At 39.3% G+C, this 22221-nt stretch overlaps 1 protein-coding gene across 1 annotated transcript in view; it reads right to left on the bottom strand.

Moving 5' to 3' along the window:
* Nucleotides 1–21561, bottom strand: part of LOC145774825 (uncharacterized) — a 39390-nt gene extending 17829 nt beyond the window's left edge. The window contains exons 1-7 of the mRNA XM_082586148.1: nucleotides 21421–21561; nucleotides 20930–21119; nucleotides 9536–9648; nucleotides 7520–7692; nucleotides 6386–6631; nucleotides 2460–2614; nucleotides 1562–1747 (exon numbers count right to left, since the gene is read on the bottom strand). Of these exons, the coding sequence (XP_082442274.1) occupies nucleotides 1562–1747; nucleotides 2460–2614; nucleotides 6386–6631; nucleotides 7520–7692; nucleotides 9536–9648; nucleotides 20930–21119; nucleotides 21421–21485 (1128 nt within the window). The 5' untranslated portion in view covers nucleotides 21486–21561. The remainder of the gene's footprint in view (nucleotides 1–1561; nucleotides 1748–2459; nucleotides 2615–6385; nucleotides 6632–7519; nucleotides 7693–9535; nucleotides 9649–20929; nucleotides 21120–21420) is intronic.
* Between the last annotated feature and the right edge of the window lie 660 nt (nucleotides 21562–22221).

Here is a 22221-nt window from a genome sequence, read left to right as displayed (position 1 = left end):
GAAACTTGCGATGTAAACAAAGGCTACGTAAAGGGTCAGAAACAGTGTAGGCTATAAACAATTAGGAATAATTCGGGACTGAGATTATGAAACCAACAATATTCATATCGCCATAAAAATAAAGTAACTTAGAAGACTACACAAGATAACTTGAAAGTCACCCACACCGTTGCTAATGCCTTAACGCCAAGCTCAGTCGCCACCTTGTGACTAAAAATAAACTTTGGAAGAAGAGGGAGGCATTTTGCAGAAACTTCAATGGTTGAAAGAAAAAATAATAATAACACTAAATCACATTTTTTTCTTCGTCGGGGGGCCCTTCTAAATGGGGGGCCCGAGGCACCTGCCCCCTCTGCCCCCCCTAAATCCGGGCCTGCATCCCCTACTCCCCCAGTCACAACATAAAGAATGATAGCAAATATGAGAGGTCATAGCAGTTACTTATCCTTTCTATACCCCGGCTAGGATTTGACAAAAATCTCATTTGAATGATTTAATCCCACTCTCACTTTTGTTCGTGCTCCTTCAGCCCTTCATACATTGACATCACCACCTTAGCGAGGAATAAAGTTGGCTACAGACTAGCTATCATCATCATCATCAAACTATTCACAGAAAAACTTGAAAAATACTCTTCAAGTGATGAAAACAAGCAAATGTGACATACCTAAATAACCAAGTTAAAAAAAATTCGTGTAGGCCTACTCAGTTGTTAATGCAGTTTACAGTTGTCTTCGCTTGTTATTTTGGTATGTCTAACTGAAAGTTTCAATATCGTCATTTGTCCTTGTTTTCTATAGCTTTTCTTACACCTTTTGTCTAAAGTATGTAGGCCTAGAAATTTATTGAAACTTTATTTTCTTTGCATATTTCAACTAAAACTAGTATTTACATTAAGTTTTAGCGATTTTACTAAACCAAATTTAGGGGGATGAAGAGGTGGTGGTAGGGGAGGTCAGGTGACCCTTGTATTTTTTTAGTTGAATCTAGCCTGGAATGGTTGCCATTTTTCAATGGCACAAGTTGAGTTTTCAAAATGAGGGGAAATGATGCACTGTACTGTACAATTGCACATGTCTTCTTTCAGCTGACTTTTAATATTTTTTTGCAATAAATTCGGTCCATGAACAATAATTGTGCTCTCTCCTACGTACAGTGATGTACGCGCATACAAAAAATATTGACGCCGTCAGCGTAAACGCAAACGTTCGAAATACCATACGCCGCATGGGTTAACGCAACGTGGAAAAAAAGTTGGCGCCGTCAGCGCATACACTAGCGCAAACTAATTTTGTTTGCTAGGTGCCAAACATTCACACGGTATAAACCACTCGAAACAAACAAGTTTTATTTTGAATTTCCACGAAGAAACACAGGCATCTGAAAGAGTTCATCTGACATTTTGCTGTGTTTTGGTTTCAATATGTCTTTGCCCATTGAAAATATTCTTTCAACTGTTGTAGCGAAAAAAATACATTAAAAAATATGCGTTGACGCTATGCGCTAAAAAACCGCAAGTATGCGGCGTATACGTACATCTCTGCCTACGTATAGCTATTACCTGAAGTACGACAGGAAAATCGCATGCTTGTTGCAGTCGTGTTGATAACGCCTCGGTGAGATCATCAAATTTTGCTAGCTCGTAAACGTACTGAGCAGTCGGAGTACTTGCTATGCTTTTGAGTTCCGTTTCATTGTATGAGTTTCCTACGCCGACAGCGTAAACGAGGACACCGTGACTTTTTATCTGTAACAGTTAGTAGCCTATGCCATCAATATTTAATCAAACATTTCAAAATTAAGTATATGACCTAACTGTAAGTTTGCAGTTTCAAGTATTTTTTTTAAGCTTTAGCGGTTAAATCTACATCTAGCGATTTTCCAAGCGCTTTGGTTCATTGGTTTCGTGATAGACTATGAATGTGCTGTGATTAGTTAGCCCAAAGATGTAACTCAAAAAGCAGAATACAGTTTCACATCGGCTGGCCAAAAAAGTCACTTTACCAAGAATTTCAAGTATTGTATGACCTGGTCATATCCGTTTACTTTAAAAAAAACGCATATGAGTTTGACAACTCTTTTTTGTTTAAAGCGTCTCATTAAGTAAGCAATAGCAAATCTGAACGAAGCAATTGATCATGTGTCCTCTAAAACTGAGAAATGTGCATTTTTTACGATGAAATAAATCAAAATTTGTGAAATTATTTTGTGAAATAAGTAGTCAATATTAGCTCTTTTAGCGCAAGTTTATTGCCTCCATTAGCTTACTATCTTTCGGACTAACCTACATATTTGAAACTTGAAGTAGGGTGCTTCACCAACATATTTTTCGTCATTTGTTGCAGTCGATGATTTTCATTTTAATAATTAAACGCATATCATGGCCATCCGCCTCACCCGTTGTAGGTTATTGTTGCAAACCTGGGCAATTGTCTAATTATTGGTTGGGTGTTTCAAACCTGATCAGATGGCACCACAACATCATCGTGACTTTTTCCATCTGTTAGGACAATCAAGACTCTTGCAACGTTTGCAGAAGTGGGGCGAGCTCCAGTTGAAACATTAAATCCATCAGAATCCACTTGCGCAATGGCCATTCCCGTGCTCGTACCCCCTATAAATTTTCATAAAAACAGTACGGTAGCGTAAAGCATAGCCTATCTTTTGATGGTCCTCTGGCTTAGTGTGGCAGTTGTAGATTAAGTAAACTGTAAATCAAAAAAGCCATCTTTTAAGTAACCTGAGTTAGTGTTTTTCCCACAACTTCGTTTGGTTGAAGTCGAAGATTTAGTGGACTGGAAATCAAGGAAGCCAATCTTCGTGTCCACGTTTAGACATGCCATTAAAAGTCCTTTCCAAGACACAGTTACCCACTTCTGAGCGGTATCGAACCGGTGCTCTTTCAAGCTTTCACTAGGTAGGGCTTGCACCACTTGGCTGTATGCAGCCACGACTATCGATTCGTGTCGAACCAAACTGCTTTGGAGCGTCGTACAGGTGGATGTAAGCTACTCATCACTCGACCGTGCCGCCGCCATTGCATGAAAACCATGTGTTGCACAACCACTCTTATAACTTGCAAGCTTTCTTTGAGAAAAGGGTGTTGCACAAAAAAAAATATGCTGAACCATAGGCATACGAAGCCGAGCAACGTTATCAAGTTTAACATATTCAAGTTTATTACATTTACAGAAACACAAACTACGCAACAAATTAAATATCGAACGTTTTCGACATCGCAAGATGCCCTCTTCAGGAATAACGTACACACAATTTAACTACATCTAAATGAAATACAATGGTTTATTAAATCTATCATGAATCTATGAACAAAAATAAAACAAAAACTGCACTGTACTTCTGACTAGCTCAAACTCAACGATATAGGCTCTACGAGAATTATAGGTAACTCCATTAAAAGATGTTGAACAGATCACGTGATGTGGTAGAAAGACAAGTTGCGAAAAAACTAACTTGAAAATACAGAGAGAAAAAAAGACGAGCCGCAAGCATACAATAAGTCTGTTCAAAGGTGGATTGTTACGTTTTATGTACAAGGCTTCTAAGATCTTGGTTTGATACTCAGACCTGACTTTGGACATGATCTCAAATTGCTTGATAGAAACGTTGTTTTTGCATTCTGTACATGAGAAAATGTGATCTTTTATTGCACTTTTCTGTATAGAACTCAAATTCAGATGTTCCCTAGCTCTAGTCGATAAATATCTTGTTGACATACCGATGTATCTCAGGCTTGCATCACGCAAACAACTGAATTTATAAATGACATTCAGGATCAAGATCAAGCGGCGCTGGTTCGCCTCTCGGGGAGTGCGCTTGAGCAACGCACGTTAAGGATTGCTCTCCATTCAGCGGCATTTAATGGATGGAATAATTTCCCGGCAACAGGACTTCAACAATCGGAAACTTCACTCTGCCAATCTCGGTGACCGGGCCTGCATCAGTGATTCAAAGCCTCTACAAGTATGCGAAACAACCAGGATTAAGCTCTGCAAGAAGCTTTCCCAGTCCTAGGTTAAAGATTTAATCAAGCAATCAACATAGAGAAAGGGCGTAGACGACTTTAGCTGGAAATGGTGACTACTTTGAACGTTCTATATCATGGACTTCTAAATAGTATCAGGACTGGAAACTCAGTTTTCAACAGTAGGCCAAACAGTTGGTACAACAGTTGGCCAACAGTGGGCCAACAGGGTTAGTTACTTGGCTGTTGGCCAACTGTTGTACCAACTGTTTGGCCTACTGTTGAAAACTGAGTTTCCAGTCCTGATACTATTTAGAAGTCCATGTCTATATACAGGGTAAATGTCACAATCGAATATCTTTTTAACAATTTTAGCTAGATTTTTTGAAAATCTTACCGAATTTTTTCCCAAAAATGGTACATCCTAAAAGTTGCTAAAATCGTCTTCTTCGGGTATATCTTTTGTTTTTTTTATCCAAAAAAAGCTTTCAATATTTTATCAAAAAATAAGACGGGTATCCATTTAAATGTAGCATAACTTTATTTAAGAACAAACACGTTTTTGGAGTTGAATTACAGTAACTTACTAATGAATGGCCTCAATAAACACTGCACGTTTTTCCGCTATGCAGGCCCACGTAGCACTAGCATGCTTAAGACTTGTTAAGGTTAGGTTGATAACATTCCAGGTAGTAAACGTTTTTCCATAAACATTTTTAAAAAACCTCGTAAAAATATAAAATATCAATTAAATAACATGATGCGCCCTACTGATGCAAATTATTGCATCGTTACATTGTTATGGAAATCAACTAAAATGCAAAAAAAATAATTCAACTTTGTCCTGTGTTTTGCCATGCTAGACAGGTAGTCACTATCTGGTCTAGCCCCAAAAGAAGTCAGTCGTGTCTCATTGACGAAACGTCGGAACAAAAAGCAGATTGTCACTCTGTACATCTTGTGATGTTTCAGCTTAATTTGCACCAGTAAAACGCATTAAGTTATTTAACTAAACAACAAGGGGATGGGATGGACGACAAGTGGCTCCTCGTGCCCCATGCTGTGAGTAACATCTGCGCCCAAGCAGATGCCAAACGAAACTTGTCGACCAAGAGTCTCCACCCGGACGGCACAGCTGCAAGGGGCAATGGACAAGTTCAGACGCCCCACCATTCTGCAACTCAACATAGAAGGCTACACAACAAGCAAGATCAAAGTTGTGGAGCAGCTTGCCCATACCAACCGGGCACTCGTCATCCTCCTCCAAGAGACCCACTGCACCTCTGCAGATAGGCTAGCTATTCCCAACTACACGCTAGCCGGGTCTACCTTAAGCAGGAAGCACGGTGTCGCGACTGCCTGCCTGTAGCGTGGGTCAGCGTGCCCTTGAAGGCGGTGATGAGAAGTCTTTCTGCCCCGAACCAAGATATCTTGGGGTGACACTGGACAGATCGCTCACATACCGCCACCATTTGGTGTCACTGCGCAAGAAACTCACATCCCGCGCTGCGCTACTCAAGCGCCTGGCAGGCTCTAGCTTGGGGGCGAGGGCCGACACTTTGCGTGTAGCAGCCTTAGCTCTTGTCTACTCTTCAGCAGAGTACTGTGCACCTGTTTGGTGCCGCAGTGCTCACTGCCATAACATCGACACTGCCATAAACAGCGCCCTGCGCACAGTGACCGGATGCCTGCGTCCCACACCATTGGACAATCTCCCTATTCTCGCTGGTATCCAACCTGCTGAGCTTCGTCGCAAAGAAGTCACTCTGTCCCTCGGTCGACGGGCACTGGAGCCTAACCACCTTCTCCACCACAAGATCTCTGCTCTCCCAAACGAGCACCCCCGTCGATTGAAATCAATACACTCATTCGTGCCAGCCGCTCAACTTCTTATCACCAAAGCTGATATACAGGACATCTCTGCGGCTGCTTGGGCGGACCATAAATGGAGTTCTGAATGGAAGTCAACCGCCACCAGACTCTATTCGTTCATCCCCGACGCCGACACACGCCCCATCGGTCTAACACTACCAAGACAGGCATGGGTGCGCTTCAACCGTCTCCGTACAGGCGTCGGGCTTTTCCGCTCAACCATGCACCAATGGGGAATGGCCTCTTCCTCCTCCTGTGAATGTGGTGCCGAGGAACAGACCGCAGACCACATCATCAATAACTGCTCTATCTTCAAGCCACCTAACGGAGTGGAAGGTCTGCGTGTCATGGGTGATGAAACCAAAGACTGGGTGCTCTCTAGTAGCCTTCCAGCGTAGTCCGGGAACATCGTGAATCTGGGGTGGTAAAAGGATAGACCCTCGGCCCCAGAGGCTCACACGACGACGACGACTAATTGCCTGGTGAACAGCCTCATTTAATTTTCAGCTTAAAATATCAGTTACTTACCCTTGGGATAACGTGATGCTTGGACAGCAACTTTGAACTCATCGTTAGAAAAATGCTGATTGAAGTTGCTGATGAGGTAGGTTTCCACAGAATATATGGTTAACCCTGCACGAATTTGGTCTTGTGAAATGTTGAAGTAGTCAGAAGTTCTTTCAACAAATTCGAGTGATTTTTGAAAGTTTCCGCTTCCAATGCTGCCTGACCCGTCTAATAGAAACCACAAGTCCAATTTTTTGTCAGTACAAGCTGAAATAAAAAAAATATTGCAAAACGCTGTAAAAAATACGTGCCTGCCATTTTTAGAAATAATTTGTAGCTTATTATCACAGAAGTGATAAATTATTGATATTTTACAGAAGGTTAAATTCTTCAACATATAAAAGCATGTTTTTTGTTTGTTGCAGGTCTACATTTTATTCGACTCCCGGCTTCAGCTGGTTGTTTGTTTGTCGTATCCAGGCTTACACCTGGTGGTTGAAGATTTAGATTAAGTGGACGGGAAGGCAAGGAAGCCAATCTTCGTGTCCACCTTCAGGCATGCCTTAAAGTGTCCTGCCAAAGACACAGCCGCATGCTCTTGAGCGGTGTCGAACCGGCGCCCTTTCGATTGCCGTTCTAGGGTTCTCACCACTCGGCTATGCAGCTGGCAGCTGGTTGTTGAAAACACTGCAACGCCCATCGGTCAGATCATGGAAAATTTCTTTTGGTATTAAACTTAAAGTGTTGTGACAAAACTGATTGGTAGTCAAAACATAGCCTATAATAGCAGGGGTCCGCAAATAGTGGGTCGCGACCAAAATTTGGGTCACGAGACCTTCCAGTTTGGGTCGCGAAATATTTTAAACTTACCATAAATATAAGCATCGCATCTGTGTAATAATGAACTTTAGCTTTTTTAAACCTCTAATTATTATTGCATTCTTACACAGTGACTACATAACAATGCAATAATAGTCGAGTAAACTTGTGCATTGTGCAACCAGTCATGCTTTTTTGTTACAATTTTGCAATACGAGGTTGGCATCAGCTGTGTAAAATTGCTTAAGGGCCAACTCATTGATAGAGTGAAACAAGGAATATATGGTTGAAGTTTTATCTAAAAAAAATTTGTTTAGCATTATTCACACAGCTTACATGTTATGTTTTCATATCGCTGCACAATCTGTATGAAACGGTCCACCGACTCCCCAGGGTGATAATGGTTCATCCACCAGTCCGCTTGGTCTTGCAAAGAGACTGGCATGGGGTCGTTTCCTCTAACGATGTCAATATAAAGTCGGGCAGCAAAAGCTGCTTTTAACGGTGTACTGACAAAATAATAATACAATACAATTTAATGCAGCCTGGCTACTGTGTTTGATGATGCAAAAATGCAGAAGCTTTCGGTGATCGTCGCACCCAGGACTGGACACAATGAAGCGCCCATTGATCTATTTAAAGTTTATATTTACCTCCTGACACAAGTATTTTATTAGCCTAGGTCACTGATTGCAAAAAATAAAAATTGTATTCTTTCAACTGCGTTTAGCGCTGTGTAAATAAGGCTATGAAACCGTAGACAACTGTATGACAAAATTAATCAAGCCAGTTGTTAGCTTGAATGCCTCATCCAGAATCTCAATAGATACTTTTAGACATCTTCAGCTCTTAGTTTTGCCTGTTTACAGTAACTATGACTCTCATGCTGACAAAAACATAAGGCCTATCGTATCTATAACTTATAGATAAATCTGATCAATGACAAAACTTGCCAGAAAAAATGAAGGTGGTTCTAAGCGAGAGAAATTGAAGAGTGGGTATGTTTAAATAAAGTACGTAGGGGAGACCGGGGATAATTCGGACGCGGGGATACCTCGGATAAGGCATGTGACGTCACAGTAGAGTATTGTTAAATCACGTTTACCAAAGCTTTGTGGCTCCATTACAAATCAGGATAAACTTTGCAAGTATGTCTAGTTTTCTTAGAAAGTTGAGGTCGAAAAAGTAATTTTATCAGTGCAGTGCCGGCCTAATAGTAGTTTGGGCCCTGTGCGAAATATGCTTTGCGGGCCCCAATGACAATGATCCAATTCAGTAGCGTAGCTAGGTATTTGAGAGCATGTTCAACAAAAATTTGGGTATGAATATTACTGTAAAATGGTGCTGTCTGGTGGCATAGCAAAAGGATAAGATCATGTTTTCTTTGGCATTTTTCAGAAATAAAGCTGAGTCTCTATGTTTTCTTGTTGGTAATTCCTGGCTGAGATATTTGAATGTTTTATTGGAAATGACAAAAATTACTGCATTTCCTGGGTAAATTGTGGGCCCTAATTTGCGGGCCCTGTGCGATCGCACGGTTTGCACACCCCAAAGACCGGCACTGATCAGTGATGTCGAGATTTCAAAATTGTACGTGTAAGGTCATAATTCCGTTTCAGTTAACCAAAACAAACTTTTTATTGATTGAGGTTGTGGTTAGAAAGCAATACTCCGATAAGCAAGTGATGATTTTGACCAGCAGTTAATCAGGTAGCCATATTTTCTTCATTTACCTGTAGTCACGTGGTCAGGGAAACTTCGGACACAATGGCCGAAGTATCCCCGTGAAAAAAGTCAAACTTAAACAAAATCTTATTTTCAGATCTTTTGAATAATTTATTGGATTTTAAAGACATAATGGTTCGGACATATAAAAGAAAAACAAATATTCTGTATTAACTGTCAAATCAACTCAAAACGTCTGCATAAAATTGCTGTCCGAGATGACCCCAGGCATGTCCGAAATTACCCCGGTACCGGAGTGACTTCGGACATTTGAGGACCGTGTAAATTATGCTTTTTATAAGCATTTCCGGTTTGCTGAAACAAACGATACTCCTACTCTTTTTTGGCAAAGCTTCACGGTTTACAACAAAATAACATTTACGAACCTGCTGTGTAATTTAAAAAAAATATGAGCTGTATTTAAAAAATCGTCCGAGCTATCCCCGGTCTCCCCTACTGTACGCCAGTTCAAAACAATCAATAGTCTACATCAAAACTTTTTAGTGGTGTAGAAAAGCAATGAAGATGCATATTGCATACTTTCAACTCGTTATCTCAAACCTTTGGAAGTACCATCAGTAGCTTAAAAAAGTGGCTGACTTTCAGCAAACTTTAATTATTTCTTACGAAAAATCAGGGTCCGTTAATGAGACGCTGTCTGCTCCTAACTCCTGCGAAGCATTATCAACGGCCGCATGCGTGTCTCCACTTGTCAGTCTAGACTGGATCTTGCGTGTGATCTGTAAAAATGCACTTGCTTTGGTATAAGTTTTATGTTGACTCTTGTTGTAGGCTATCAATTTTGCGAATGCACAAACAAGTCCACCCGGTTAGCTCAGTGGTTACGCGCAAGGCTCAAGATCACGCGGCGCTGGTTCGACTCTCTGGGTGTGCGCTTGAGCAACGCATTTCAGGACTGCTCTCCATTCAGCAGCACCTAGTGAATGGAATAATTCTCCGGCAACAATACTTCAACAATCGGAAAACTTCACTGTGTCAATCTCGGTAACCGGCCCTCTACAAGTATGCGAAACTACCAGGAATAACATATCAAGGCTTTGTCAATCCGAGGATAAAGATTCAAAACCAAACCAAACCAATCTTCAACCCAGCTTGAACCGGAGCTGGAGCCGAAGCCGGAGCCGAGAACCTATCGTTTTCTGACTTGACGATGGCACGTTCTCGGACCACGAAGTCGACTAATGAAGAGAAGCCTATCCTTGGTATCAAACGAAAACAACTTGAATTCAAGAGGAATTAAAATATTTGCCAATTGGAAAAATATTAAAAAAACACTTGTCTTAAAGGCTCAACAATCTTATAAATTATCAGTTTAACAAAGGTTATTTAGCACGAAAGTCGGAATCTTCATCCTCAAGTCTTCACTCTTCATCTAGAAGCGGTAACAGCACGCTCGATCATTTAGATTGGCAAAGCAAAGTTTTCACTTGTTGTTGCTGTGAATCATTCTATCACTAGATCCTGTTGTATGAATATCTGTCCTTAAAGTGCGTTGCTCATGCGCACACTTTAAGAGCTAAACCATTGTTGCTTGGTTTTGTAATTTCTTTGTTTGTGAAGACGTGGGTTTGAAGTAACGTCTAATTCTCGGCTGCGTTGCCAAGTAGTGAGAACATCTGAGCAATTAACGCTCGGAAGAGTGTCAATTCAACACCGCTCCGGAGTCACTACTTAAGTTCTTTCGCTCTTTCCAGTTGCCTGTTGTTTTACATCTGAGCAGGTCCGTTGAGAAGCTACATTGAACCTGGTACCAATAACATTCTCAGGCTTTCAAAACATGACACTACTAAATAAATGCATTATAGCAAAAATATACGCAAAATTTCTTTAACTTTCCGGGCCCCTGAAAAGGTTTTGGGCCCTTAAATCATTCCAGACCCTGATTCAAAAGTACCTGTTGGATCCCCATTTGTGGTCAACGCTACTGCATCTGAGATCGCAATGTAAGCATCTGCATGTACTCGCAATGGGGCATAAAATAAAATCATAGCATTATACTGTTTGCTGATGACTTGTGTTGTCTCTGGCTCTCTGCCCAAGTATTAGTGGCATGAGAAGTATTCTCAAAGTATGTGAACAATATGCTCAATTGCATGACATGGTCTTTAATTGTGACAAGTCTCAAGTAATGTACTTTCCCACCAAAGGGCTCAAACTCAGTGGGGTATCCTGGTGGGTTGAGCAAGGAAATCAATCAAACTTGTGGGCGGACCCCGGAAAATTTTTGCAAAATTACACTCAAATGATGGATTATAGTGCTTTCTGGAAACACTTTTAGGGTAATAGGCTACTTGTATGAAATTTATTAGAAGATAAACAGCTATTAACTTATTAAAGGTAGCTGTTGCACACGAACGGGCAAAAACTGCGGCTAAAATTACAGAACACCAAAATTCAGCTAAACTGCTCATCTACAGCTACCTACTGTTGTAGTAGCTTAAGCCAGTTTTCATTCTAGTCAAGTCTAGCCTAGACCTCACATATCATGTCTTAGGCCAAAGTCTATCCAGCCAGGATAACAGTATGAAGCTAACATTAGGCTCAAACGTTTCCTTACGTAGCCGATATAACCCTAACAGCGCATTAGATTTTCTCATTACGTACCGGTACAATACTCAACAGAGTAAGCGATTCAAAAATTGCTTCCACAGATTAGTTAAAAAAATGTAAATTGAGTAAACTTTCCCCTGCCTTTTTCCTTTGTTTCTCACTTGTTTCTCCGTATAGCAAAATATAGCAAAGTACACAGGGGCGCCGGAAGCGGTTGGGCAAAGGGGTGGATGCCCCTGCCCTCAATTTTTCTGTGGATGGGGGGCAGGGGGGCCATGGTGCCCTTTTAAGGTCATGTAAGCTACTGCACATTTTGCAGTACGATATAACAATTTCAGCTATTAGCTTTTAGCCTAATTATAATCTTTCATTTCTGCCTCAAAATAATATTTACGACACAAAATTCTGTATCACAGTAGGTAATTAGCTTACATCATCATAAGATAGCATGATGCCCTCCCGTGCCATTATTCTTTGTATACCGGACACTTGTATCATTACTCGATGATGAGCTGATGGATGAGCATTATTGCTCTATCTTATCTTAAAACTTTAAAAAAAATTGGCCTTTCAGCAACAAAAGTGCCCTTTTTCATGATCCTGCCCCCCAGGTCAAAAACCGTTCCGGCGCCCCTGAAAGTATAGCTTCCGTAACTTTTGCTTGGCTCAAACTTTTCTTTACGTGGCCGATATAACCCTAACAGCGCCTTAGATTTTCTCATTACGTAGTGAAATGAAACTATACTGTACATTGTATTTGCTTTACTAAAAGCTTAAACTAACTTATCACGAAAGTGTCTAGAAAACAAAAACATGCATTAAACCTTCATTTAACAAAGATACGTAGGCTATACTAACAAAACAGACAACCTGACGTTAGGTTGACTACCAGTACCAAGCTATTGTTAAGCATGTAGGCTACAGTTTGTTGCAACAATGCAACAATCGGTTAGCAGCTACAGGCAAGATCACGTTGCACGCCGTGCAATCACTTTAGCTATATGCTACACGTAGCCTACTGGTAAGCAGCAGGCTACAATGCCCAACAGAGTAAACGATTCAGAATTTGCTTCCACAGATTAGTTAAAAGAAACGTAAATCGCGCAAACTTTGCGCTGCTTTTTCCTTTGTTTCTTCGTATAGCAAAAATGAGAGCAAAGGGATGCGGTACGAATCTCTAGGCCTACTTCTGTGAGCTTCCAGCTTTTTTAAAATTAAAACCGAGCTGAAATCATACGGGGACATGAGTTAGAAGCTGTTTTAATTCGTATTCAGGTAGGCTAAAGAAAGTACGAAATCGTTTTACTGAAAAATATACTCTTCTCTTTTTTTCAACTTTGACAGGGGAAGCAATGCTTCCATTGAGGATACGCCCCTGCTCAAACTTAATATAATCCCTAAACTGTCTTTTTAATTCCAAACTTAACTTTTTTACCGAATTAAAGTCCAACTGCACGATGACTTTGACCGCACTTTATCTGAAAGAGCATGTTTCAATCTATAAATACCAACCTCGCCCTTACATTTTAAGGCTATATTTATCTCAATAAAAATTATAAAAACTATGGTTTTCCACGCGCTTGTATTTTTGACCACATTTCTGCAATGGCGGATTGCATTGCGCAACACGCGGATTATGACGTCAGTTGGAGTCAGACCGAAGCGACAATCGCTTTTGCAAGTCCTCTACTCCTCTGTCCTTTAGTTGTGTTTGTCCTAGTTAGGAAGGAGGTTTTTTTTCGCTGCTTCGATCTTGTTACACGTGCTTTTTATGTGAAGGCAGTTAGTATAGGCTCTTTGCAATCTCGAGTTTGAAAAATATGTATAAGCCAGGTTTGTTGACTTATCCATTAAAATTGTTGGTTAACCCTATATTGCCCAGGTGGTGCTGAATCAGCACCAAGCACTTCAAATGTGCTGTCGCGGCTTAACCACTGGCTCCATGCATCCAGATTTTTTTGACTTTTCCTAAATATCATCGAATTTTATTGTGTGTAAATTTGGGCCTCCAATGTCTTATACTTTTCATGCAAACATATGCATTTTGAAATGCAATTGGTGAAATTTTGCTAAATTGCTCTTTCCGGAGAAGACTGTGTGTTTCTTTATTGCTCATATGGAGCGTCGCGCTGGCCGAGAACTGTCTGAAAACAAAACCGCAAAAATGTATGACTCATTTTCTGGTTGGTGGTTTCTGCTTTAGCGTTGTCAATCAAAGATTTGTGCTGACGCAGGATTTTACTTCATACACAAACCTTTCATCCAATAACATCATATTGCTGCAGTAAATGTAACATCCCCAGGAAATGTTTAGAAGCGGCGTGAAAAACCGAAGTAAATTTTCTTGGTAGATTTCAATTTTTATATGAAAACACTTGCTACTAATTTCATCGTTTGAACGCAACGCTGATCTTTAGTCAATTTGCTAAATAAAAAATCTTTTTGTTTGCTGTGTGATTCATAGCAGTTGTAACTTATGACCTCACAATTCCTTGATCTTCAAACGCAATCTATGAATTCCTTTTCTAACAACAAAACTGTACATATTTATCTATTTTACCTTCAAAACTGGAAAGTGGCGATGACAATACAAAAAGCTTTCATTCAAAAACGTCATATCACTGCAAACTTGAATTTTCTGCAGTCGCCTAAATGTTCAAATGCCACTTGCAAAATGTAGGCTATCCACATTTTCTGGACAGATCTCAATTTTTCATGAAAGTGTTTTGTGAGAGTTTCATCGTTTCAACGCAAATGCTGATTCGGTCAATCTACCAAGTCCGCAATTTCTTTTGTTTGCGTTTGTAGACAATGAATCAATGTTATGAGAGCGAATTTGTTCGCTCTGCCATACCTAGAAAAAAAACGAGCATTTACTCTAATAACGTACGGTTTTCGAAGTATTAGATCAGAACATTGATCACTCTTTGCTGTGTACGTGCTTGTTATTATTATTTTTTTGCATCGATCATCTGCTTTAGGTTACGTAACTCAAAGAAAATCATAATTTGTTGCCGTCATAATGCACCGGCTATAAAATCCATCACAGTAAAATCTTCCAAATATTTTTAAACCTTTGTCAATATTTTTAAACCTTTCTTCCACTGATTAAACATTAATGTCAACGAAAAGGCGCCAACTTTTACATAAGTGCTGAGAAGGAAGCATTTGAAGTGAGCGTAGATACCTTCTTGTAAATCGAGGAGGGCTGACGCCTATATCCATTAGGATTTAGGAATGAAGCTACCCTCTTTTTCCTAAGCATCGCCCAGACAGACATTTGCAGACGTTGAACCAAAGCTAAAAAGGATTAATTTGGTGGCTGGTCTTTCATGTTCATGTAAATATTTTTTTTTTAAAGTCACAATCAGGGTCTCATTTTATAAGTTATTTTGATAATTATGAATCCATTTATCGAATGTGGGCAACAATTTCTAACATCTTTTATGCCTTTAACTTTCTAAAGATTTAGACAACTACGCTATACTTTAGAAAATAGACTGTATACATAGGTGATGTCAGCCGAGTGGCTTTTAGAGCGAAGCATAACTTCCAGTTGTGGGCACTGGTTACTTTCAAAGTGATTGAGTTACAGTTACTTCGCTCAAAAAGTAACTAGTTTCAGTTACAGTTACCGTTTTGTTAAAAGTAACTTGTTACAGTTACTTTTCAAAGAAATGGATGTGTACTGACGTACAACTACTCTTCTTTGCATGAAGTACAAGTTGAAAAATACATGATAAAGGGCAAGACGATACTTTGTTCGTAGCTGTTGCCTAACTACAAAACAGCGACCACTCTGCTAGCTCTCCACATATTATAATGCTTCTAAAAATCCATAATCCAAGCCCAAAACGTACGCCTACCAAAAATAAAAAAATAAAAAATTGAAAAAACGACATGCCAAGGACACTCCGTACTTATAAGCAGAAGGCCGTGTCAATACTTTTATACCGGTATCTAAAATGAGCGAAGAAGCACAACATCAATTTCCTTTCAGAAACAACAGCATTTCAAAATGTTGATCGCTAAGCCCAGCTCGCTTTGGCTTCAAAATGTATTTTCCTTCCAAAGTCGCTATGTTCAATCTGCCGCGAGTCTCAAGCAGGATTTTATTTAGTCGTCATTGGGCAATTTCTTGCAATGCAAAATAAAACAGGCATACAATAGAAAATTTTAAATGCACAATATTATAAACTGCTTGTGCTGCATTGCAACACAAAATTTAATAATTCTCTGATCTTATTTTTGATTGAATAAATAATTGTGGCTGGACTATGAAATCGATGTAGTTGCAGTGACGTTGCCGTTTTTATGAGGATTTACCCAGCTACTAAAACGATGTATTTTTAGTACTGAGAAAAAAGTCTACAGACATTGAATCAATGCAAAATGCACAAATTTTTCTTGCCGGGTAGTGCTAGGCAAGTCGGCATGGACTTCAAAACTTATTTGAGGTTTATTCGTGCATTTTTTTAACTTCTGTGATGCTGCAAAAAATTCAACTGTTTTTTGCTATTACAATCTACTTTGTGACAAACGGTCCTACTCAATACAGTTTCTTTTACTAAGTTAAACAAAACTTGACAACACCATAGAATAAATCAAAAACAAATATTTTCATTCTGGTGAGTGGAACAAACTGCAAGACGTTTTTATAAAAAAAAAGTGTCCAGAGTGTCGTGAAGATTCGTTTGACTCGCACAGAACAAGATACTTCTCAACAATACAAAATTGTGTGAACCATAGGCTATAGACGAAACAGCTTGAATTGTTTCTGACTATCCTGAAAGACAACAGTGAAACCTTTTCAAGAAAAGCAATTCTACTATTGCGTTATTCAAAATCAGACTAACGTGTTATTCAAAATCAGACTAACTGTATACAATATATATTTGTGTTCAACTCCGACACCGTTCCATGTCAAATAAGCTATGACACCACACGGGTGTGGCAGACTTGATGACCAGTTCGGTCCTTCTGCCACTCCCATCATCGTCAGCAAACATTAAAACAACCTAGTTCACATTGTAATCTTGTATTGTTTTTTCCACATGTGCTGTTGATGCAAATAAAAAGAACTTCTCACTTCTCTTCGGACGTTAAAATCCTTTAAAATGAACAGCTACATTGAGCGCTGACAAATCCGTCGGCAAGAAAAACCGCAGACAGAAAAAATCTTAAAATCATTGTCAGCCTTCAGTCTCTCGAGAGAATGGAAACCGCAAACCGTGATGACGTCAAAGAGTGGGAAAAAACGAACATTTTTTCTTGATTGCAGTGTTTCTTTATTTTAAATGTGGTAAAAAAAGTCCTGCTTGTGTATTGCTTTGAATCAAGAGTATTTTAAGCAATTGAATGACAATTTTACAATTTTCATAACCCCAGATAAATTTTCTATCTGTTGTCAAAAGATGGTAATGATGAGACTCGTAATAAAAGAGTTATAAGCGCTTAAACTGGGTGCTGAATCAGCACCACCTGGGGATTCGGTGGAACTCAGAACCTAGGGATAATAGGGTTAAGGGACAGACCAAAGCTGTCATAGGCCCATGCGAGGTACGGTAGCCTACGTCTTAACCAATGTTATGTGACATTCTTGTAAGCTTCAAGTCTTTCGTTCAAATATATCTCTACGAACTTTTAAAACAAAACATTTCTCTTGCAATTTCAATTCTTAGTCTTAGATTATTGTACTGTAGTTCTGAGCCAAACATTTAAAATGGTAAAAATTTGCTCTATCTGTCACACAAAATTTGTTTCTGGTGCTAAGGTGGCATCTCCATGCAATGGTCAATCCAGCAGTCCTACAAACCTTCTTCAGGGTTGATAGGAAGAATTGGGAAAAAGATGGCAAGCCCAGAGGACGCGATAAAAAGTTGTCAAATGAGTGAGTTTACTTGAGCTTATTTACTGTTCAACAGCCTTTCAAGAACTGGTTCGTAATTGTTCTATTCACTATTAAACGAAGCTGTTATATCTCCCAAGCAATTCATGTTGGTCGCTTCTAGGCACGTGCTGGAGTGGCTGTTGGATGGAGGTGCTGCCATCCTGCATTGTCTCTTTCATCCGCAGAAAGTACCCCAGCGACGACGAAGATTATGCTGGGTTCCGAAGACCAGTGTTACCATTTTAATCTTTTTAAAATCAAATCTGATTTAGCCTACTTGCAACCGTTGGGTTTTTTTTTCTCGATTTGGTGTGTTTTTTTGGTTTGGTTTGTTTTCGATTTGTGTGTCGTAATGCGATTTGTCATCAGTATAATATGTTGGTTTATTTTTTAGTTTATTTCTGCTTCAATTTGGTTTATTCTGGTCTTTTTTTAGCTTCATCTAGATTATTTTTTAAAAACCTAGATGTCAACACTGCCGAAGACAGTCCCAATGAATGCTAAAGCGTTATCGCATGGTAGTCGAATGTACTATGTCCTACAATACAATACAAAATGTTTTCGATATATTAACCAAGTTTGGCTGTTGTAATCTACAAAACTAGCCCTCGGCGATGGGTTTCGCAAACCACTCCTGGCACAAAGGCATGAACAACTAAATTTGTATAATGCTGGCTGAAAGATGCGTCTTCCTTATGGATGCCTAATAAATTTGCGCATTCACTATCAACCAAGCTTATCTCGGCTAGTTTGGTCTCCACGAAGTTCGACTCCAACTGACGTCATATCACTAGGTGGCGTTGACGAGTTTGCCACTTCCAGGTAGCGTGAGAGAGAAGCGCTAGAGAACGTGGGAAAAGAGTCGGTTTCTTGGCTGTGGGCCTCAATTGTGAGGAAGTAAGTTTTTCAACAGGTACCGGATGTCTTGGCAATGGATTCTTGCCAATGTTAATTCAATTGTGCAGTTGCACTGTACTTAAGTGTGCATCTACAGTACGAAGTGACTTGCATGATGATTGTGATATCACTAGACAAGTTCGCCCCTTTCATTGCTCTTCAAATAAATTAAGAGCTAGATTTTCTAGATGTTCTCAACTAGTCAAAAATACCTTATTTTGATCGTATTGTATGCAAAAGTGTGTGGAAGCCAACTATAGAGTAAATTTTTGTTCTGGTATTCATCGTCTACGAGTGGCGTATAACAGTGTGTATAACAATAACAACATCAGCGTCAGTGAGCTTCAAATCTCTTGTGGTATAACTACATTTGAGGCAGAGGCATATCCTCAATGGAAGCATTGCTTTCCCTGTCAAAATTGAAAAAAAGAGGTGATAATTTTCGGTAAAATGATTTCGTAATTTCTTTATCTGAATACGAATTAAAGCAGCTTCTAACTCATGTCCCCGTATGATTTCAGCTCGGTTTTAATTTTGAAAAAATTGGAAACTTACAAAAGCTATACTTTGCTATACGGAGAAACAAGTGAGAAACAAAGGAAAAAGGAAACTGAAAGTTTACTCAATTTACGTTTCTTTTAACTAATCTGTGGAAGCAATTTTTAATCGCTTACTCTGTTGGGTATTGCACCGGTACGTAATGAAAAAATCTAATGCGCTGTTAGGGTTATATCGGCTACGTATAAAGGAAAAGTTTGAGCCTAATGTTAGCTTTACACTGTTATCCTGGCTGGATAGACTTTGGCATAAGACATGATATGTGAGGTCTAGGCTAGACTTGACTGAAATGAATACAGGCTTAAGATACGACAGCTGTAGGTAGCTGTAGATGAGCAATTTAATTTCATGCATAGGCTTTTGTGATTGCTGTAACTTAAAATAAAAATTACATTTCAGTCAGCTGAATAACCAATGAAAATGGAAGTTAATCTATTTTATGGTCTGTATAAGCCAACGGTGGGCAAACTGCGTCTTGTGAGTCGCATGCGGCTCACCGACATCTTTCTTGTGGCTCTTTCAGCTGAATAGTAATGTTGAGAAAAGTTTGTATCAGACATAGCTCAAACGTTTTCAAAACAAACTTAAGGTTTTATAGAGACAAATGTCAAAAACATTCTGTCACATTCGCAGTGTCAGTATGAGAACAAATGTTCTTCTGAAGAGGCAAGGTCAGACAAATTGAAAGAATACAAAATTAAAGTGCAAAGATTACAGGAGGAGTTGCAAGCCAGATTTGCAGGAGTTAAAACCATGCTTTGATATCCTTGTAAATTCCTTCAATGTTAATGTAGCCAGTGCTATGGCTGTCCAAGTGTCCAGTTTGTAACAGGCACGTGTGCTTTAGAAATGATTGATTGATTGAATCTTTATCCTCGGACTGGGAAAGCTTCTTGCAGAGCTTAATCCTGGCAGTTTCGCATACTTGTAGAGGCTTTGAATCACTGACACAGGCCCGGTCACCGAGATTGACAGAGTGAAGTTTCCGATTGTTGAAGTCTTGTTGCCGGGGAACTATTCCATCCATTAAATGCCGCTGAATGGAGAGCAGTCCTTAACGTGCGTTGCTCAAGCGCACACCCCGAGAGTCGAACCAGCGCCGCTTGATCTTGAAGCTTCTTCATTCCAGAAGTGACGCGCTAACCAATTGAGCTATCGGGGCGGATAAATGGAACTGAATGAAATGCAAGACATGGCTCTAAAAATTTTTACTTAATGCCAATTGAGTTTGGAAGAAAGATTTCAGAGTGTAAAAGACATTTCTGCATTTAGAAGGATACATTGTTGTGAATATTTATTTTCTGCTGAAGTTTGTAAAATCATGACATCCTGCAATCCTAACAATGAATTTTCGGCAGAAGAAACGCTAAGATATTTGAGAAACTTTTTGTAAAAACTTTCATGGGAGTTCTGCAGCACCGCAGCCCACACTAGCAAGCCGCCCCTGTTTTGAGTAGCCTAGTAAAGACGTAGTAGTGCCACTGTTGATGTTCTCAATTTTCGCCGCAGTTTTTGGCCGTTTGTGTGTAAGAGCTAACTTTAATAAGTTAATAGCTGTTTATCTGCTATTAAATTTCATACAAATATAACCCAAAAAGTATTTCCATAAAGCACTATAATCCATTATTTAAGTGTAATTTTGCAAAAAAAATTCCGGGGAGCATGCCTCCGAAACTCCCTAGAATATGCCTTCGGCAAGCTCTAACCCCCCACCAGTTTTATTGCTTCCCTTGCTCAACCGACTAGGATACGCCACTGATTTGAGGCCTTGATGAGAAAATCTCTTTCTGCGTTTAACGCCGCGAAATCTCAGTTAATAGTTTAATTTCGTCCGTCAAGAAATCAGATTCTTTCTTATTGTCATCGCTTCATGAACACTACAAACAAACAACGTATCTTGTATAATCTTAGTCTGAATATGTTTACTTGTTTATACTGGCATAATAGCCTGTGTCTTTGTAGTGCATGCTGCATGCTAGTGAGCTTGCTGAATTGTTCTTTTCGCTTCATATGGATTGCAAGGTTTGAAATAAACGTTTAATAATTATCATGGAGCTAAATAGGATGTCAAAAGTTTTATCAAAATCTATAAAATCTCGTCCGACCTGCCAGATCCCTCTATTTGGGTGTGCTGCAGTGGTCGAAGAATTTCCAAAATTGCTTTCAACCAAAGCGATTCTTTTAAGAAATCCAAAATCGTTCTTGAAAAGTCCATCAATACCTTCCAGTTTCTGAATCGCAGCTTCAACTACTTCCTTTCCATAAGCGTTTGCCTCCAATGTAAGATCGACTTGCCTACAAACATACTTTCGGTTAATATTTTATGACTCCGTCATATCTACTACACTACTCAGTACTCATCACGATTTTATACGTTGATGGATGTTTTGACACAAGGGAACGAAACTTATAATTCTTCAACATAAATACCACTATTGTGTAGTAATAAAATTGAAAGAACAAAATGCTATGAAATTCTTTTAAAGCCAAACGATAAGGGTTTTGGGTTAACTTGAAATCACACAGAAAACCAACACATTTTTTCGATCAATCCAGCCTAATGTAGCCTTAAAAGAAAATATTATAAGCAACTTACGCTTCATAGGCTGCTCCCAATAAGCACAAACCAACAGTCAAAAAGAAGAAATGAAACAAAATCATTAAGACTTTGTCTGATACAACAGAGCCAAAAAAAAATTTCCAGACACAATTTTTTATATGTTATGCAAAACTCGCTGTCAATATATAGTTAGTCAATCAGTTTGTTTTTATTTCTGACCATCACAATGAAAAAAAAATAAAATATATATATATATATATACGAGTTGCGCATGATTAGTGTAAAAGTACCCGTACTCCCATCGATTCTCAGCGAAAAAATCACTTTTATTACGCTGAATCAATGTCATCAATCGTTGAAGCAACGTAAAAATCGAAAGTTTTCCTGTTTGAATGAAAGCTAAGGGATATACAGTAGTATTAACATTTTCTAGATGCGCGCTAGAATGCGCGGGAAATTATATTCTCAAAACAATTGTTCGTGCTATGCAATGACGATTTGTATTACTGTGTTATTTCTCGGCGGACAAATACGACCGATCTAGATGGTACTTCCCGCGGACATTACACGCTGTGACGGCGGACATGTCCGCCATGAATTTCGAGGCCTGAAACATTTTTTTTGGCTTAGGCTACGTCTTCTTGAAGGCATTTTGGTAGTAGTTGGACAGGATCGGATGTTTGCACATCTGCTTCATCGGCCTTCATAATTTAAACAAGCTTTAATAGACATTAAAATATGACAAACTCTTCTTTGCTGTTTGCAATTGCTTGAGAGCTGAGCGTTTTCTATTGTCTCAAAAGTTGTCATTATGACCAGTGGCGGCTCGTCATAAGG

Source organism: Aplidium turbinatum, chromosome 7 (genome assembly GCF_918807975.1).
Source record: "Aplidium turbinatum chromosome 7, kaAplTurb1.1, whole genome shotgun sequence".
Classification (NCBI taxonomy): Eukaryota; Metazoa; Chordata; class Ascidiacea; order Aplousobranchia; family Polyclinidae; genus Aplidium; species Aplidium turbinatum.
This window is presented reverse-complemented; position numbering and strand designations above follow the sequence as displayed.